At 34.3% G+C, this 20,229-nt stretch overlaps 1 protein-coding gene across 4 annotated transcripts in view; it reads left to right on the top strand.

Moving 5' to 3' along the window:
• The window catches only part of LOC131160492 (calmodulin-interacting protein 111), an 89,762-nt gene that overhangs the window by 35,228 nt on the left and 34,305 nt on the right, over positions 1 to 20,229 (top strand). For all 4 annotated transcript variants that reach the window (XM_058116247.1, XM_058116245.1, XM_058116246.1 and 1 more), the window contains one exon: positions 12,658 to 12,865. In XM_058116247.1, the coding sequence (XP_057972230.1) occupies positions 12,658 to 12,865 (208 nt within the window). The remainder of the gene's footprint in view (positions 1 to 12,657; positions 12,866 to 20,229) is intronic.

Below are 20,229 nucleotides of genomic sequence, written 5' to 3'. Positions count from 1 at the left end.
GCAATATAAACAATAATGATAACATGAAAACAATTGAAACAATAAAATTATAGAAATTAATCAAACCCTAAAATTAATATGCAATATATACAACAGTGATAACATGGAAACAATAATAAAATTATGGAAACCAATCAAACCCTAAAATTAATATGCAATATATACAATAGTGATAACATGGAAACAATAATAAAATTATGGAAACCAATCAAACCCTAAAATTAATATGCAATATATAACAATAATAATAAAAACCCTAATATACAATACAATAATAATATATCATACAATATACCATACAATAACAATTAACATAATAAAAACCCTATACAATATTATAAGCATGAAATAATCAAAAGCCTAAAAACTATTTAAACAATAATAATCAAAACCCTAGATAATACTACATAAATATTAACATGATATGCTCAAAACCCTAAAATTATGTACACAATAATAATCAAAACCCTAACATGATAATATCAAAACCCTAAATAATATTATATAATAATAATAAAAATATAAAACACAACAATAATAACCTCAATAACAATATAGAATAATAACATAACCACAATAAAATAACCCTAAAAATAATATGTAATAATAATATAAAAACTTGATAATATCAACATCATAATAAATATAAACACAATAACAATAATAATAACATAACAAAAAAATAATTATCTCAAAATAATAATAAACATAGACACAATAATATAATATAATAATAACACAACAATAAACAACAATACAATAATAACAAAAAAAAAAACAATGCAATTTTAAAAATACCGTAAAGATACTACATTTGGATATGGAGAGGTGTTTGGCCGTGAGGGTAAGGATGGTGGTGGTTAGTGTGGAATGGAGAGGTGGTGCTCGGTGAGGAGGGGCTGTGTGGCAGTGGTGGAGGGGCTGTGCCGCTGCCCCGTATTATTATTATTATTATTTGTTATTTTTTAAAATTTTTTTTACCCCTTTGAATAGATCCCCAACACTGAACACTGGCTCCAAGTGCTTTGTATTGGCAAAACCATTCCCTGTACTACTTGAACGAACAAAAAAATGCAAAAAGGTGACAATCCATGAAAGATGTGATGAGATGAGACTGAATGCATTTTTATTTCGTTCAAATTCAAAATAACTTCAACAAAAAGCAATTTAAGGATATATTCCTATTATCGTTGATTCCGTCACCCTTAAATACTCAAGCGCATTACCAGCTTTTCACCATCACTTTTGTATCATGTCAGCTCGCTTATGAGGTTGAATGCCAGTCAATCCTCCAACCCAACGACGTTTATCACATTCCCACTGTGATCGGGTAATAGCTTTCCATGTTCGTGAGGCTTCTCCATGTCAAACATCAACCAACCCGCAGCTCTTAAAGCTTGCACCTTGTACTTAAGATGCCAACATTTTTCAATTGAGTGTCCAATGGCATTAGCATGATATTCACATTGAGAATCTGATTCATACCATCTTGGGAATGGAGGATGTATTGACACTCCTGGTTTAGGTGCAACCAAATGCCTTTCAACCAATTGTGAAAACAATTCTACATAGGTCATTGGAATTGGTTGAATTTCAACTTTTCTCATTCTTCTTTTTGGCATTTGTAAATTTAACCTCTCTGGAGTTATAGTATTGGGTAATAAAAGCATGAGCTAAATCTTTCCATGTGTGAATCTTTGTTTGGTCAAGTTGAATATACCATCTTATAGCTGCCCTAGTCAAACTATATTGGAAACAGTGGATTAGCAGCTAATCATTGTCAGAATGTGCGACCATCCTTTGGCAATTCATCCTTAAATGAGCTAATGGACATTTGGGCCTACTACACTTCTCAAAATCCGGGATGTTTAATTTTGGGGTAAAATTACATTGGGCACTAAACCAAGATTGAAGGCATCCACCAAATCAAACATGTTTGCTCCCTCCATAGCTTGCAAATGTTCTACCAATATCTAATATTTATGGTTTTTTTTTTTTCTGAATTGGGGGTTTGTTCCTTAGTCGTTTCCTCAGGTATTTCCCCCCTTTGGATATCAAGATTGATGATTGCGGGTGCTTGGGCATTTCCCCTCGGTTGGAATCCCATGTTCGGTGCCATTGGGATACACGGGTGTGAGCTCGGTCCCGAGCCAGTTGACAAATGCACCGGTTGTGATGAGGGATACTCACTAACAGGTGTAAATTCTGGTGGAAATAGAGGCTCACTTTCAACTGCTGGTTCTGGGGATTGCACAGTTTTCCTTTTGCTCATAGAGGTGACTATCTCCATTAACTTTCTTGACGGATCTTCTCATGACTTTACTCAAAAGCCCTTAGGTGGCTTTCTAAATGCTTCCACATGATTCTAACCTTTCGTCTGGAATTGTAAGGACGTAGAGAGATTGTCCTGCTCTGCTTAATGCTGGAACCTCGAATCTTAATTCTACCACCTTGGCGCACTGGCTTTAGAGACAATTGGAACGTGATTAATGACCCATTGGAGATGACTATGCATGCATGATTATGCGTGCATGACTATGCATGAATGCAATGCAACCTAAACAATCACTTTGCCATAAGTTTGGGAAAAACCTTATCAACTAATGAAAGACTTTGAAATTAGCCGACCCTTGATGGACATTTATTTTCCTTTGATGACCCTGAAATTTTGACACTATCTGCTGAGCATTCAATTCCTTCCTTAATCATTCATGTCCTTGTAGCCATACTTCCCCTTTTATTTTAGGCTTGTGAATATTGTTGTGAAGATTTGATGGTATATATATGTTTGGATATGTAATCTTGAATATTTGATTAATTGTGAATATTGAAAGGGAGAGGGATAGATCTATAACTAAAATAAGAGGGGAAGTATGACTACAAGGACATGAATGATTGAGGAAGAAATTGAATGCTCGGCAGATAAGGTCAAAATTTCGGGGTCATCAGAGGAAAATAAATGTCCATCAAGGGTTGGTTTGATTTCAAACTCTTTAATTAGTTGATAAAATTTTTCCCCGAATTCTGGCAAAGTGATTGTTTTGGTTGCATTGTATTCATGCATTACATGCATAGTCATGCATGCATAAACATGCATGCATAGTCATCTCCTATTGGTCATTAATCACGTTCCAATTGTCTCTAAAACCAATGTGCCAAGGTGGTAGAATTAATATCCAGGGTTCCAACATTAAGCAGAGCAGGACAATCTCTCTGTCTTTATAATTCCAGACGAACGGTTAGAATCATGTGGTAGCATTTAGAAAGCCACATAAGGGCTTTTGAGCAAAGTCTTGAGAAGACCCGTCAAGAAAGTTAATGGAGATAGTCACCTCTATGAGCAAAAGGAAAACTGTGCGATCTCTAGAATCGGAATTTGGAAGTGAGCCTCTATTTCCACCATAATTTACACCTGTTAGTGAGTATCCTTCATCACAACCGGTGAATTTGTTAACTAGCTCGGTACCAAGCTCACACCCGTTTATCCCAATGGCACCGGTCTCGGGATTCCAATTGAGGGGAAACGCCCAAGCACCGCCTATTATCAATCTTGATATCCAAAGAGGGGAGATACCTGAGGAAACGACTAAGGAACAAACCCCTAGTTCGGAAATGAACCATAAATATTGAGTATTGGAAGAACATTTGCAAGCTATGGAGGGAGCAAACATGTTTGATTTGGTGGATGCCTTCAATCTTGGTTTAGTGCCCAATGTAATTTTACCTCTAAAGTTCAACATCCCGGATTTTGAGAAGTTTAGTAGGCCCAAATGTCCATTAGCTCATTTAAGGATGTATTGCCAGAAGATGGCTGCACATTTTGACAATGATAAGCTGCTCATCCTCTGTTTCCAAAATAGTTTGACTGGGGCAACTATAAGATGGTATATTCAATTGGACCGAGCAAAGATTCACACATGGAAGGATTTAGCTCATGCTTTTATTACCCAATACAGGTATGATATAACTCCAGATAGGTTAAATTTACAGATGCCAAAAAGAAGAATGAGAAAGGTTGAAATTCAACCAATTCGAATGACTATGTAGAATTGTTTCTACAATTGGTTGAAAGCCATTTGGTTGCACCTAAACCAGGAGTGTCAATACATCCTCCATTTCCGAGATGGTACAAACCAGATTCTCGATGTGAATATCATGCTAATGCCACTAGACACTCAATTGAAAAATGATGGTATCTTAAGCACAAGGTGCAAGCTTTAAGAGATGTGGGTGGGTTGATGTTTGACGTGGAGAAGCCTAATGAACATGGGAACCTATCACTCGATCATAGTGGGAATGTGATAAATGCCGTTGGGTTGGAGGATTGACTGACATTCAACCTCATAACCGAGCTGACAAGATACAAAAGTGATCATGAAAAATCGGTCATGTGCTTTAGTGTTTAAGGGTGATGAAATCAACGATAAGAGGAACATATCATTAAATTGCTTTTTGTTTAAGTTATTTTTAATTTGAATCATGTTTTAAATCGCGGTAGCGGGTTGCGTAACGTAACGGTAACGGGTGTAACGGGAAGCAGGAGTAGCAGATGTTACATAACGGGAAGCGGGTGTAACGGCCGTGAATTTTTTTGAAGCACGCACAACCTTGTGCATATTAGCGTACTTGCATGTTTTAAACTTTTAGCCATTCTTAGAAAGGGTTTTAGTGTATTTTGGACCTTTTAGTTCGAGTAACTAAGTTATTTGGTAAGGGCAACAAGTTTACATTTGTTTTAAACCATAATTTGATAGAAAATTACATGTGTGCGCATATTTATACTTCTCATTGTTCTTATCTGTGATAAATTCTTATGTGTGCTAAATGAATTAATAAAATAAAATACATTATACACTCCATTAATCTATTAGACACATAAGACATACCAATAATATAAATATAAAATAGCTAGAAAAGAAAGAAGGTTGAAGTTGAAAAATAAAGAACATAAATATCACATTACTAATATTATTAAAAAAAAAAATTTCCTAACAAGTTAGTGTTTTGAAATTGTTAATTAATGCATCTATTGTGAGTATTTAAAGAAATAGTAAATTTTGCATCATTGTCATCCTCATTATAATCTTTTCCCCCTCTTGCGACTTGGTATATTGAGAATGATATATGAAAAAGAGAGAAAAAGTGAGAAAAAAAAGTAAAAAATAAAATATTTTTTTGGTGTAACAGTCCTGTAGCGGTTACGTAATGGCCATAGCGGCCTTTACGTAACAATCGCGGTCTGTAACGGCCGCTACGGCCGTGATTTTTCTTCCCACCGATTTCGCGGTGTGTAACGGTATCGGTAACCCAAAAAACCTTTACATAACGGCATTACATAACGGTCGCGGCCTTTATTTAAAACCATGATTTGAATGAAATAAAAATGCATTTCAGTCTCATCTCATCACATCTTTCTTGGATTGTCACCTTTTTGCCAAATTTTGTCCTTTTTTTTGGTTCGTGCAAGTAGTGCAAGGAATGGTTTTGCCAGTACAAAGCACTTGGAGCGAGTAATCGGTGTTGGGGATCTATTCAATGGGGTAAAGAAAAATAATAATAATAAGGGGCAGTGGCACAGCCCCTCCACCACTGCCACACAGCCCCTCCTCACCGTGCACCACCTCTCCATTCCACAATAACCACCACCATCCTTAACCTCACGACCAAACACCTCTCCATATCCAAATGTAGTATTTTTATGGTATTTTTAATATTGCGTTGTTTTTTTTTTTTTTCTGTTATTTTTGTATTGTTGTTTATTGTTGTGTTATTATTATATTATATTATTGTGTCTATGTTTATTATTATTTTGAGATAATTATTTTTTTTATGTTATTAATATTGTTATTGTGTTTATATTTATTATGATGTTGATATTATCAAGTTTTTATATTATTTATACATATTATTTTTAGGGTTATTTTATTGTGGTTATGTTATTATTCTATATTGTTATTGAGGTTATTATTGTTGTGTTTTATATTTTTATTATTATTATATAATATTATTTAGGGTTTTGATATTATCATGTTAGGGTTTTGATTATTATTGTGTACATAATTTTAGGGTTTTGAGCATATCATGTTAATATTTATGTAGTATTATCTAGGGTTTTGATTATTATTGTTTAAATAGTTTTTAGGCTTTTGATTATTTCATGCTTATAATATTGTATAGGGTTTTTATTATGTTAATTGTTATTGTATGGTATATTGTATGATATATTATTATTGTATTGTATATTAGGGCTTTTATTATTATTGTTATATATTGCATTTTAATGTTAGGGTTTGATTGGTTTCCATAATTTTATTATTGTTTCCATGTTATCACTGTTGTATATATTGCAAATTAATTTTAGGGTTTGATTAATTTCCATAATTTTATTGTTTCAATTGTTTCCATGTTATCATTATTGTTTATATTGCATATTAATTTTAGGGTTTGATTTGTTTCCATAATTTTATTATTGTTTCCATGTTATCATTGTTGTATATATTGCATATTAATTTTAGGGTTTGATTGATTTCCATAATTTTATTGTTCCAATTGTTTCCATGTTATCATTATTGTATATATGACATATTAATTTTAGGGTTTGATCAGCTTCCGTAGTTTTATTGTTTTAATTGTTTCCATGTTATCATTATTGTTTATATTGCATATTAATCTGGGGGTTTGATTTGTTTCCATAATTTTATTGTTTTAATTGTTTCCATGTTATATATATTACATAGGGTTTGATTTGTTTCCATGTTATTATTATATATTTAGGGTTTCCTTTATTGTTAAGATTAGGGTTTTTATTATTATGTGATGTTAAGGTTTTGATTATTTATTATTGTTAGGGTTTTTGCATATTATTGTTAAGGTGTTGATTATGGTTTTATTATTAGAGTTTGTTTATTGTCAATAGGGTTTTGATTAGGGTGTTGTTATTATTATGGTATGTGTATTATTATAGTGTTATTATGATGGTAGTGTATTATTATTTACATGTTATTAATGTTATGGTATGTATTATATATATATTATAGATTTATTATTATGTTATTGTAGTACTATTTACGTGTTATTAATGTTATGGTATATGTTATATATATATATATATATATTATTATTATTATTATTATTATTATAGTGTTATTACTATGGTATTGTATTATTGTTTACGTGTTATTAATGTTATGTTTTATGTTATATTATTATTATTATTATTATGGTATTGTATTATTATTTACATGTTATTAATGTTATGGTATATGTTATTATTATAGTGTTGTTGTTATGGTATTGTATTATTATTTACGTATTATTAATATTATCGTATATGTTTCTATATATATATATATGTATATATTATAGTGTTATTATTCTGGTATTGTATTAATATTTCTGGGTTATTAATATTGTAGTATATGGTCAATATGTATATATATAAATAAATATATATATATATTATTATAGTGTTATTATTATGGTAGTGTATTATTATTATGATATATTAATATTATTATTTTTTATTATCATGTATTTTTAGTATTTCAGTTTGTACTATATGTTTATATTTTGTATTATGTATGACAGTATTTATTTTTAAGTGTTTTTGTATTGTATTATTGTGTATTTTTGTGTGGGTGTGTCCCTATGATTATAAAAAGTGCAATGGGCATTTCAGGCCTCGCCTGTATTAACTCAAGGGGGGTTTTTCTAACGAGATCCCCTCTTTTGGGGGGTCTTGTTAGACATTGCTGGATCACACCCTGTTTTTATTATATTCTATTAATTGTGTATATTAATTTATTTGTTTATTAAAAAAAGGAGTAAGTTAAAAGGTTTTTAAAATTCGATTTGGGGATAATTCTTAGTTTATTAGGTACCGTTTGTAGAACGGGTGCGTATACCTTCCCCTGGCATAGCCGAACTCCTGATCTCGATCTTGGTATACGAAGGCCGATTCTATTCTTAATTGAGTAGTAATCCAGTGTTCTAACCGCACCAAGAAAAATAGGTTAGTGGCGACTCCAAATTCAAATTTTTCTAGAAAACAACACAACATATTTTATTACCCTCGCCTCCTAGGGCATGTCGCTCCCAGGAAGTTGCGACAATAAGTCTCACCATTTTGTCGCCTCCTCTCTTGCCTTAGGTTTAGTTGACTATTGTACTTAACAAGGACAAGAGCATTGAGTCTTTGTTGTCCAAATTGATTCCTTTTTTTTTGGAGTGGACATTGTCAAATGTGCTCCAATTTCACTTCACATGCTAAGGACTTGTATAGCTAGTTTTTGAAGCACCGTGCACTCCTCGCCACAACTCAAAACAAATGAATAAACATAATCATATTAATGGTTATGAACCAAAGAAGAAAAACTAAAAATTGAAAATGTTATCATAAAGCCAAGTAGGCAACTATTGAATTGATATAATGCTGGGTTATTTCTTGTCTTTTTTCAAGAGTATCCATGCTTAAACCAAACATCCCTTCGATTTTTTTGAATTTCTCCAATTGTTGATCAATCTTGATCCTTGTTTCAACATACGGATACATTTTCTAAATATTGTTATATAGACCAAGTAAAGTGACAAAGATAATTGAATAGTTTATAGGCTCACCACTCATATAACATGTTACTAAATTATTTAGTGTTTGGACGATGCAACTTACCTAAGATAAAGGAAATATCCCACCACTTGAAGTGGCCTATAGATGCAAATCCCATCTCATATCGATGCTGCTTTAAATACAATTGCACTTGATATTTTGATGATTAAAATTTTGGGCAATTTGTTTTTTTGCTCTACCCATGACTTCACACACACACACACACACACACACACCATTGCCAGTTTTGCATCACTATCAACAAGCCTCAAAACATTTACTGGTGCGCTCACACACTTCAAACAACACTTTATTGCTTTCCAAAACTCATGATCACACAATAATATGACCTCCACTTTCTTAGCTTCCAACGTCGAAGCATAGTGAAACATGGCCCACTCCTCTGATGCAAACATGACCTAGAGAGCAAGCTTGTTTTCACCAAAACTCTTCAATGTGAGAAAAGGTGTACCAAACCTTGTAACCATGGCTCCCCCTTCCAATATATATATATATATATATATAGAAAACTTCCCAAACATGTTAAGCACCCATATGAGTTAGTAAGTGATGACACACTCCTCCTTAGCCTTTTGAATTGTATCATGAAATATGGGCAAATCTCCGATATCACCCCCTTCCAATATATATATATATATATTTCCCAAACATGTTAAGCACCCATATGAGTTAGTAAGTGATGACACACTCCTCCTTAGCCTTTTGAATTGTATCATGAAATATGGGCAAATCTCCGATATCATGCAATATCAAGTCAATGCAATGGGCAGCACATGGAGACCAAAAATATGTTTCCTCTGCTCCGTTAACAATTCACCAGCACCTACATAATATGAAGCACTATTTGTCACCACTTGAACCACATTTTCTCCTCCAATTTCTTCCACTAATGAGTCAAGCAATTCATACAATTTATAGGCATCCTTCACCACACTTATTATCTATTGATTTGAGAAAAATTGTGCCACTAGGACTATAACAAGAAAATTTGTGAGATATCTTTGTTTTCTGTTGGTCCATCCATCCGACATCAAAGTTCATCTAGTCTTTACCTATTTTCTGTTATATTTTTCCATAATTTCCTTGACACTATCAACTTTTTTATTCAAAAAGGTCACTCTAGCCTCGTGATAACTTGGAAGCTTCAATCCTATTCCATATTCCCTAACCATCTTCATCATAAATGCAAATAATGGATTTTTCACCAAGTTGAATGGTAAAGCATGTCCATATAAAAACCGGTAAATGCTTTAAACCATCGGTTCCGTATTTTTCACCATTGCATTCAAGGTTTGTTGCTTAAACCCTTTTCCCTTGACTCCTTTGCCCCTAGTTACAAAAGCATATATGGTGCCTTTTCTTTGTCCTCCTGTAATTTGAACTTCTTGTTCTTATTCTCCAATCTCTTCTTGAAAAATTTCTTTCTCATTGTCAGCATTTGTTTGTTTTACTCCTTCCAAAATATTTACAAAATTTTCCCTCACTTTTTTTGAACACTTCTTACACGGAGCTACATTATCATGATCCCTTGCATAATGATGCTTCATTCTAACTATGCCACCCCATCTTTCAAGCCCACAATAATTGCTCTTAAAATGCATAATATCATCATTGATTCGGGAACAATGATCCAACGTAGGATCTTCACTCTTCATGTTGAAACTCTTTTTTCTAGGCTTAGCACTTGAACTAGAAGCCATCATTCCACAATCAAACAATCAAATAAGCGCGAACTTTCCAATTCAAATTTCAAATTTCAAATTTCAACCTACAAATAAAAAAAGGAATAACATATTCAAAAAGAGTAAGAAACAACTAAATATAATATAATACTATATGCTAATTTGTTACAACTTTGTATTCTATAATTGTATAGTAAAATAATGAATAATTGAATATTTTAAAATATCACAAAGTCCAACATTTTATTATAAATAGCCTATTATAATATATATATATATATATATATATATATTAAACGGTATAGTCTATAATAAGATTCTATTAATTGTTGAATAGTTGATGCAATATATTTAACAATAAAAAATCGTGTATGCATTCTTTAAAAAAAATAAGGGAATGAATCAAGAAAATATTAATAAAAAACTAAACATTGTTTTTTAAGACTATATTTTAAGAGAATGTATCATAAAATACAATAAAGATTTGAACTTTATTGTGTTTTATAAGAAAAATATCATTTTTAATGCATGGGGCCATGGACTTTCTTTAGAACTTTAATTACTAAAAGAAGAAGAAAAAGTAAATTCAAAATATAAAACAGATGTAATTAAAATATAAAAATATGAATAAAAATGAGAGGAAGACCTACGGTCCTACACAGTCAATAGAACAAACTGGTATTTTTCGTTCTCAGCCCAGCCCCTGTTCTGGTTCATTCTCTGTGCTAAATCTTCTCCCCTGTCATGTCTTTCTTCAATGGCAAACAAAGCAAAGAATACGAAAGCACAGAAGAGAAGAGAAGACACTGATATATGGTTTTTATTCTATGGCAGAACAGAGGCAGGGAGGGAAACGACTAATTTTCCTTAAATGGCAGAAACAAAGAATAAATAATGGTGGAAGAGAGAACAGAGGGTGTCGAAGGGAAGGGTCTCATTTCTTCTCTCTTTTGGGACGGAAGTTATGCAAAAGGAAAAAGTTACTAAATCGTGCAAAAAAGGGTAAAAATGGGTTTTACATGAGTTTTAATACGTGAAGAGAATTGTTTGAACCATGTGATTCAATTCGATTTGATTCATCGATTCAGGATGAGAATCATATGATTCTCCATTGATTTAGTGCAACCTTCAATTCTCATGTATTCAACTCGATTTCCCCTCTACTCGATTCGAATTGAGAATCGATCAATTCTTACAACTATGCAACAAACAATCAAGCCTTAAGTCATACTAGGTAGGTCTACATGAATTTTTTTCCACCAATTTACATGATCATGGGCAATTTCTTCCAACAATTTCAGGGCTATTAAATCCTTGTTCACTATCTCATTCCAAGTTATTTTAGGTCTTCCCTTATCCCGCCTACTGCCCCTCATAGGAATTAACTCACTCCTCCTCATTGATGCACTATTTTGCCTACATTGCACATGCATGAACCATTTGAGCTGCCCCTCCCTTATCTTATCTTCAGTTGGAGCTATGCGTAACTTATCACGAATATGTTCATTCCTTAATTTCCTTTTATTGTTATAACACTCCTCCATCTTAGCATTCTCAGTTCTCCAACATCTTCTTCTTGGATGTGTTGTTTCTTAGTTGCAAAAATATTCTGATCCACATATTATAGCTGGTCTTACAGCTGTACTATAGAACATTTTTCATTTATATATAATTTTGAGAGTATTCTACGATTACATTATATGCCCGAGTCACTTCTTCATTTTACCTGACCTGTTTTAACGCTATGTATTACATTTTCTTTAATTTCTCCTTTAGCTTGCATAATAGATCCAAGGTACCGAAATCTACTAGTGCTACTAATTTCTTGACCATCAAGTTTAATCTTTTCTCCAATATTCCTCCTATGATTGAAATTACATTTCATATATTCTATTTTTTTTCTACTTATTCCAAAAAACCTCTAGAATCTAAATATTCTCTTGATAATTTTAACTTAGATTCTACTCCATCCCTAGTTTCATCAATAAGACTATTATTTGCAAGCAACAAACACCGTGGAACCTCATTTGATACTCCTAGTAACTTTGTCCATCACTAGTGCAAAAAGATAGGGGCACAAAGCAAATCCTTGATGCACACCTATTGTAACTGGAAATTCCTTGGACTTTCCTCTTATATTCTTAGTGTTAGTCAGTTCCCATATCCTTGTTTGGTTAAAATTACAATTAATACTGTTTTTTCATATTTTATTTTGTTGATCTGCATAAATAAATTAGAGGTTGACAATTATAATCAAGGTTGCGCCTCTAATGGACTCAAATAATAACCACCCAGTAAACCTTCTAAGTCTTATTTTCCCTTGAATTCCTGATAGGCTTCCATTTACAGGTATTCATTGATGAGTTGGATGCCATTGCACCTGCCCGGAATGATGTCGGCGATGGAATATCTCTAAGAATGGTGGCAGCATTGTTGAATTTGATGGATGGGATCAGTGAAAATGATGGGCTGCTTGTAATTGGCACTACCAACAGGCCTGGTAGCATTGATCCTGCCCTCAGACGACCTGGAAGATTTGACAGGCAAATTGAAATTGGTAAATAGAATATTTTGCTTCTGATTATTTTAATAGCTATTTTCTGAAATCAATATTATAAATTCTTTTTGTCATTCTGCTTGCAACTTTACTTGATGGTTAAGTCTTTGTCGAAGTCTTCATGCTTTACATCTTAAAAAACGTGTCTTGTCCTAGAGACTACTACTTGTGATTATTTGGCTGCATTTTTCTGAGTTAATATGGAGAAATTTAAATTTTATTAAGCATGCATTGTAACTCACTAGTTAAAGATTTTACGCTCCTCCAAAAAGTGCATGCTTATTTTTGTTGTTTCAATATTTGAGGAATTTGGCTGATAAAAAAATTGGGAAGTTTGGAATAGGGAAGGCTTGCTTGTAGAATTTCATTAGTGAAAATGTGTGCCATTTTTCAATTGGTTTGACCCTGCAGCATTAATGTAACTTGTGTGATATTGTTGATGGTTGTGCAATATAACATTTTCCCACTCAAGTGTTGAATTCCTTAATTCTGGAGTTTCACGGTTGTCCTTGTGCTATTTCCCAATCCCTAGTCCCATATTATTCCTTTATTCTTTCATGGTGGTAGTCTTGGATATGATGGAGAGGAATTTTGGGAAATCCTTTTTCCAGGTTGAGGGCAAAATCTATGAGCTACAACTGGAGAGACTTGGTGCAGGGGGGGATTTGTTCATTTGTTGGAGAAGAATCCAAGATGGAATCATTGGGTTAGTGTTTTGTTGTCGAGGCCAAGGTGGATATTTGAATGTATGCTATTTGAGTTTGCTTTCTTGGAGTGCTTTGACTGGGAAAGGCAATTTGGAAGGCTCTAATATTGGGTGGTGAGTTGATGTTTTCATAGAGTTAGGGAAATTGATGTGGACCCATGTGTCTATTAGTTTTACCCAGTTGATCTCCCTGTAGTTTCCTCAACATGGAAATTTGATTGCTCTGGAAGGTCAGGTGGGTAAAACTGATAGATGGCTCTTTCATCTGGGTTTTTGATAGGGATCATGTTCGACATACCACATTGTAGGGTATTTTTATTCATTGGATTTAATTATGTAATTTTCAGCTTTAGGGATTTGCTACTTATTTAACTTTTATGCACTTGATATTCTTTCCTAAAGTGTGCTTCCTTGTTTAGTTTTAGGCGGGAAGTCTAGATAAAGACTTGTTTGGTAAACACGAGGATCAGCTTCCATTAAACCCTAATTAAGTTCAGCCCATTTCTTGTTTCTCCTTAATTTTCTTCTTTATTTTCCATTTATTTTCTTTATTTTCTCTTGTTTCTATTGTTTTCTCTCTATTTCTCTTTTGCCAATAGGTTTTGCGTTAATTGGTATCAAGTGGCTCCTCTTGATCCACCAATCACAGCTTCACCACTGCCACCATTCATAATCACCATTCAATTACTGCCTTCCAACATTACTGCCCTACTGCCATTATTCAGCTCAGGTATTGATGCATATGTTCTCATGCAGTTACTGTCGTAACACCATCAACATGAATGCCTTCTGTTGATGCCGAATCCCATTAGGGGCGACGTGGTGAGGAATCAGATGGAGGGATGAAAACAAGAGGAGTGGAGTCATCACTTTATCTTGTGGGAAGGGGGAAACGAAGAAAATCCTAATGATCTATGAATTGAGAAATGGTTTTGGAAATCGGATTATACGCAAGGAAGGTGTTCTGCACCTCATGACATATGTTCTATAAATGATTGGCTGTTGTTGGTTGGATGTTTGTTCTTAAATAAACAATGGAAAGGGGAATTTATGGTAATAAGATGAAGGAATATTTCTCTTGTACACTCTAACCAAACACCAATAATGGTGTGAATTTTGGACAAAAGGGATGGTTAAAAGAGCCATCATTGTAAAGCTTTAGAGCTTTTAAAGGAAAATTTGAAAAAGGAAGGAGAGAGGCCTCAGAAAACCCTAAGTTTGAAAATTTAGAAAGATGGAAAGTGAATCCAGATTTGAGAGTTGATTTGACTGAAGTCTTGCTTGAAAAAGATGAAATTTTGAATGCAAACATCAGTTCGAATACTGATTTGAATAAAAATATGTTTGGAAGAGATGTAATTTTGGAAGTCTAAGGCATGATCATGAGCTAGCAAAGTAAAACATAAAAACAAGTGAAAGAAAAGAGAAAAACATATGCCCCACCCTAATGCGAAAGATGAAGGCACATGCACATAAAACATAAAAAATGAGCTTACATGAGGTTTTCTTTTTTTCTTTCTTTTTTCTTTGATTTTTCAAACATCTGTTGATATTATTTTATTTTACATTTTTTAAATTTATTTATTTATTTATTTTGGTTTTTTAGTTCGTTTTATGATGGCATTGAAATACAAATGACCATGACATCATTAAGGATAATCAATGATAATAGCTCCAAGATAATAAGAAATTAACTATAATTTTTTTTTTGAATTTTTAAAAATAACTACTAACTAATTTCTTGTACCTTTTGTTTCATTTTTTTTTACTAATTTAAACTAGAAGAGGGAAATAAAAGAAAAGAGGAAACAAACAATAAGAATGTGTGCCAAAGTTGTTCTCCTTTGACGATTTGTTTGCCTTTTCAATTCTTGTCTAAGGTGGAAGTGCAATGCAAAAATAATAGAAGTACCAAAAAGGAAACAAATAGGAATGCTAATTAAGAAGGGAACTTTTGGCAAAAGAGGACCCAAAAAGAAACAAATAAAAATGCTAACTAAGAAAGAAACTTGCTTGAAGGAAAAAAAGGAAACAAATAGGAATACTAATTAAGGAAGGAAAGTTACCTAAATGAGAAGTTTCTGAAGATCGCTTGGAGTTAACTTCTTTTGTAGAACAATGGACTAAATCCTAACTGCTAACAATCTTTTTTCCTAATGCAGTTAGGCACGAGGACAAACCAAGAAGAAGAAAAGGAGGAAGCAACAAGAGAAGAAAAATGTTCATTACAAATCAATGATATTCACATGAAGATGACGACTTTTAGAAGGCATAATAATAGGAACTATTTTAATTAATCAATACAACAATGCATCCAAACACATCAATGAACCATTAATGCAAACATTGAGCACATGTCAGTTAGTCTAAAAGAATGAACTCAAAATACAAATACCTTGCTAAGATGCAAAATCAAGAAACAAAAATTCCCTAGTTCTTCTCAACCTAGCCTTTTCTATAATATCACAAATAATATGGCAATATAATCTAGTAACCTATAATAAAGCAAGAAAAAAATGTTTTTACATATTCAAAGTTCAATAGAAGAAACAAGGAGTGTACCTTCATTGGTGCGAGGAGAGAGGGAATCCCAAGTCAAATTCTTCCTCTCTAGGGCTTTCTTCCTTGAGATCTTTTTCCTCTTCCAAAACCAAGTATAGTCTCCTAGTTTCTCTTTTTCCCTATTTCCTTCTCCTCTAAAAACCAACATTGAGTCTCCTAGTCTTTCTCCTCGCTTTAAGTGCACCCCTAGCCTCTTTTTATGAAGAAATAGAACTAGGGTTTGCCCTAAATCTCATATTTCCAAGAATACCCTTAAAGACAACTTGACGCTTCCCATCTTGTCCAAAATTGGATGTAAGCCTTGTGTAACGGTCTTGGGCTAGACTCCGATAAGGTATAGTTTGCTTTGGCCTACTGGCCTCATGGATTTGTCCTATAAAAGGCACCTCACATGGTTGGATTCCAAACCATCCTTATAAGCCCAAGATTTTCCTAGTACACATCTAATGTGAGACTGTGACATGCTCTCCCGTTTGATCTCTGACACCCTTGTTGGAATGACTTACACCTTTGTATAGGATCCATCCACGTGATAGTGCCCTTAGGGTGGCTCTGATACCAAATGTAATAGCCTTGGGCCCAACTCCGGTGAGGTATTGTCCGCTTTGGCCTACTGGCTTCACGAGGTTGACCTATAGAAGTCGCCTCACATAGTTGAAGCCCAAATCATCCTTATAAGCTCAAGATTTCTCTAGTATGCATCTGATATGAGACCGTGACATCTTGCCTATTCTAAGTAAGGAAATGGAATAGGCTGAGGATATCCAACTATTCTTATGAATAGCCCCCTAAACCCACAAAACATAGATTGGAGCTTGGAGAGGGCTTGATTAGGCTTAGGCTTCACCACAAGTTGGAAATGTAGGACATTTATGGAAATTGTAAACATATCAATCCAAATGGCCATCAACACCCTCCCATCCCTTATTTGTAAACCAATGCTCCTTTCAAATTCCTAGTTGACCCCCACACTCCACATTCTGTAAATAGACACTACTCCTTTGTCCCCAAACAATTTTGTTGAAACCTTGATCCCCAAATAGTCCATTGCATATAGAGAACCCATTGGCTTGCAGCATTGCTGGAAAAGGCCATAGTAGCCAAGAAGTGGTAAAAAAAAATACTGTAGCTACATTAGAGAAGCCACACTATCTCCACAACCATCCTTAAGAAATAAGCCCAACCAATAGATTTCCCTTGCTGACAACTCTTAGGTCATACATTGGAATTTGCTTTGCCTTAATTTACAACCCACAACTAGAGCACGATCATTGTTGAGCCTTTTTGACATAAGCCATTATGCCACAACCTTGGCAGGTCCTTCTCCTTTCCCTTCTATTGTATAGCAATCAAGCTTCTCTTTCACATGCTGGACAACTAACATTAGAGCCTCAAAGCCCTAAGCTTCTACCCAGTACACCTTTCTTTCATTTATCTCAACTGAGTTGCCATTGCTTGACCAAGCCCTTATTTACTCGATCCATCTCTTTGACTAAACCTGATTATAGTTACTATCCTAAGCAACAATCCAAATCTTTAAAATCTAGCCCCAACCTTTTCTATTCTTAAATAATTTCAATTTTTGGCCAACCCAACCTATTGGCCCAACCCAATTGAGATAGCACGAGAGAGGGAGAGCTTTAAAATCCATCCCAAATATTATCTATTCTTAAATCATTTCAAATTTTGGCCAACCCAACTTAAATTGCAACTTGAGCAGGACTGGCCTTGTCCAATTGATCCAATTGACTTCCCACTGGGGGGGGGGGGGACATCACTTCTTTAGATTCATTACAAGAGTTAAGAGGATTACTTTGAATGGTATGACGATGGATGTCTCTCACTTATTGTTTGCGAAGGTGAAACTTATAGGCTATGCTATGTGGTACTCATACATGGTTCGTTGCAATTTAGAATGCACATGTAGTTCACCTGTTGTTTAGTGGGAGGAAATGAGGGTTTGGTTGCGAGAGAAACATGTACCTACCTTTTAGGAGCTAGTTGCTAACTAGTAATATAGCCTTAGGTAGGTTCCAATTAGTGCCACTAATTATGTGATCCATTTTGAGGATTTGATGTTGTGTTGCGACATTTCTGATGATCCTACGATTGTTGTTTCCAAGTTTGTTCGCAAGTTAAGAAATGGATTGAGGGAAGTTTCTTTGTACCTCTTTGATTCTCTAAAGCAAACCCATGATAAGGCTTTTGAAGTAGAGAGGACTTTGGTGTCCTTTCATAGGAGTGTGGGGGGATTGCGAACTTCATTTGTTTTATTCCATTTGCCCCAACTGTTGATCAAAGTGTTAACCGATGTCCCTCTACTTCTAGGATTAGGGGTCTAACTCCTGTCATTTCTTGACTCTTGACCACTTAACCCATCCATTGAGTGTCATCATTGTCATGCTCAAGGACATATTGTTGCCTAGTGCTCTTGTTGTACCAACCATAGATTAGGAAGGAGGAACTCAAAGACAGTGGCAACCCTCCAAACTCTGATGAGTGTGTAGATGAGGCTCCTAACACTTGTTTTATTGATATGATATATGTTGGCCCTTTCTCTTCAGGTATGAAAACATGCTTGTATCTTATATTCTTGTTAAGTGTGGGTACAAGCAAGCTTGTCATCAATGGGGATAGTTCCATGAATGTAGTGTTGAAGTTGGCCTTAATGAGATTGAATCTCAAGCCCCAACCTCGCTCGAGTTTGTATAGAGTTGCTTTTGTAAATAAAACTTCCTTGCTAGTTTCCTGGTGTTGTACGGTACGGTCGGTACCTTTATAGGTGAATACTTTGCCAAACTATTATGTGATGTCTTTGCAACGGAGGTAGTATGTTACTCGGATGCTGCTGGATCTATGATTTTAATACTCATTACTTTGGGCATGAGAACAGCGATGTGTTCAAAAATGGTAATGGGAAAATAATCTTGTGACTAGCTAAGCCCACTTTGAAAATTGTTGATTCAAGGGATACCTCCTCAACACTTGATGCAAAAAGGTGCCACATTTTGATTAGAAAAAGATGAAAGGCAAGATTTGTGTTAGCATTGACACCAAGAGAGATTAATTTGCCATTGACTTTGAAGAGCTTCAACCCCTCTGAGATTACCCAACTATTGAGTGAATTTTTTTTAGAATGTCATTCATGAGGAAATTCTTGGTGCGTTGCCCTCTCGATGAAACATTCAGCATGGTATTGACGTTGTTCTCAACTACCGTCTCTCTTGCATCATAGGTGGAGCCTTGTGCAGCATGTTGAAATAAAAAAGATATTGCTAAACAAGGGACACAATTTGTGCAGTCTTACTCGTGATGCTGTCCCAACTTGTTTGATTCCTAAGAGAGATGGCACTTGGAGATTTTTGTTGATGGTTGGCCCATCAACAAAAATACAAAAAAATACAAATTTTTATATTCCTTGGTTGGAAGATATGTTTGATTTGGTTTAGGATCTATTCAAAGCTAGATGTGCATCGCAGCTATCAATAGACTAGAATCCAACTTTCAAGACCCAAAGATGATTTCTAGAGTGGCTTGTCATGTCTTTTGTATTGTCAGGTGTCTCCACTATGTTTTTGAGGATCATGATAGAGCTCCTTCATGTTTTCATATGTATCCTTCGTGTCATCTATTTTGATCACATCTTGATCAACCTTCACTCTGGAGAGGTTGAACCACTGTCGTTAGGATTTTATTACTTCTAGGGTTGTAGGGTTGTTAAGAAACATGTTAACCTTGAGAAATGCTCCTTTGTTAAGACTTGTGTGTTGTCATCCCTAGACATTTTTTCTATCTCAAGAATGTAAAAGCTGTCTTAGGAAGCCTTGATAGTTTTTGAAACGTGTTATTTGTCGGATATTGAAATGTGTTGAAAATTTATTTAATTTTTAATTTTTTTTGAACATGTATGCTACATGATTGGACATGTTGAGACAAACTAAACACATCTGAGATACGGCTAGCATTAAAATCCCCCCCCCCCCCCCCCCCAAAAAAAAAAAAAAAACAATTGTAGCAAAACCTAAAAAGAGTGAGGTGAAAGCTGAGAGACATGTTGGGGCATGAATCAAACACATCCAAGATCTGCCTTGGACTT

This window comes from Malania oleifera, chromosome 7 (genome assembly GCF_029873635.1).
Source record: "Malania oleifera isolate guangnan ecotype guangnan chromosome 7, ASM2987363v1, whole genome shotgun sequence".
NCBI classification, from domain to species: Eukaryota; Viridiplantae; Streptophyta; class Magnoliopsida; order Santalales; family Ximeniaceae; genus Malania; species Malania oleifera.
The sequence above is the reverse complement of the archived record's forward strand: the minus strand, read 5'-3'. Positions and strand labels throughout refer to the sequence as shown.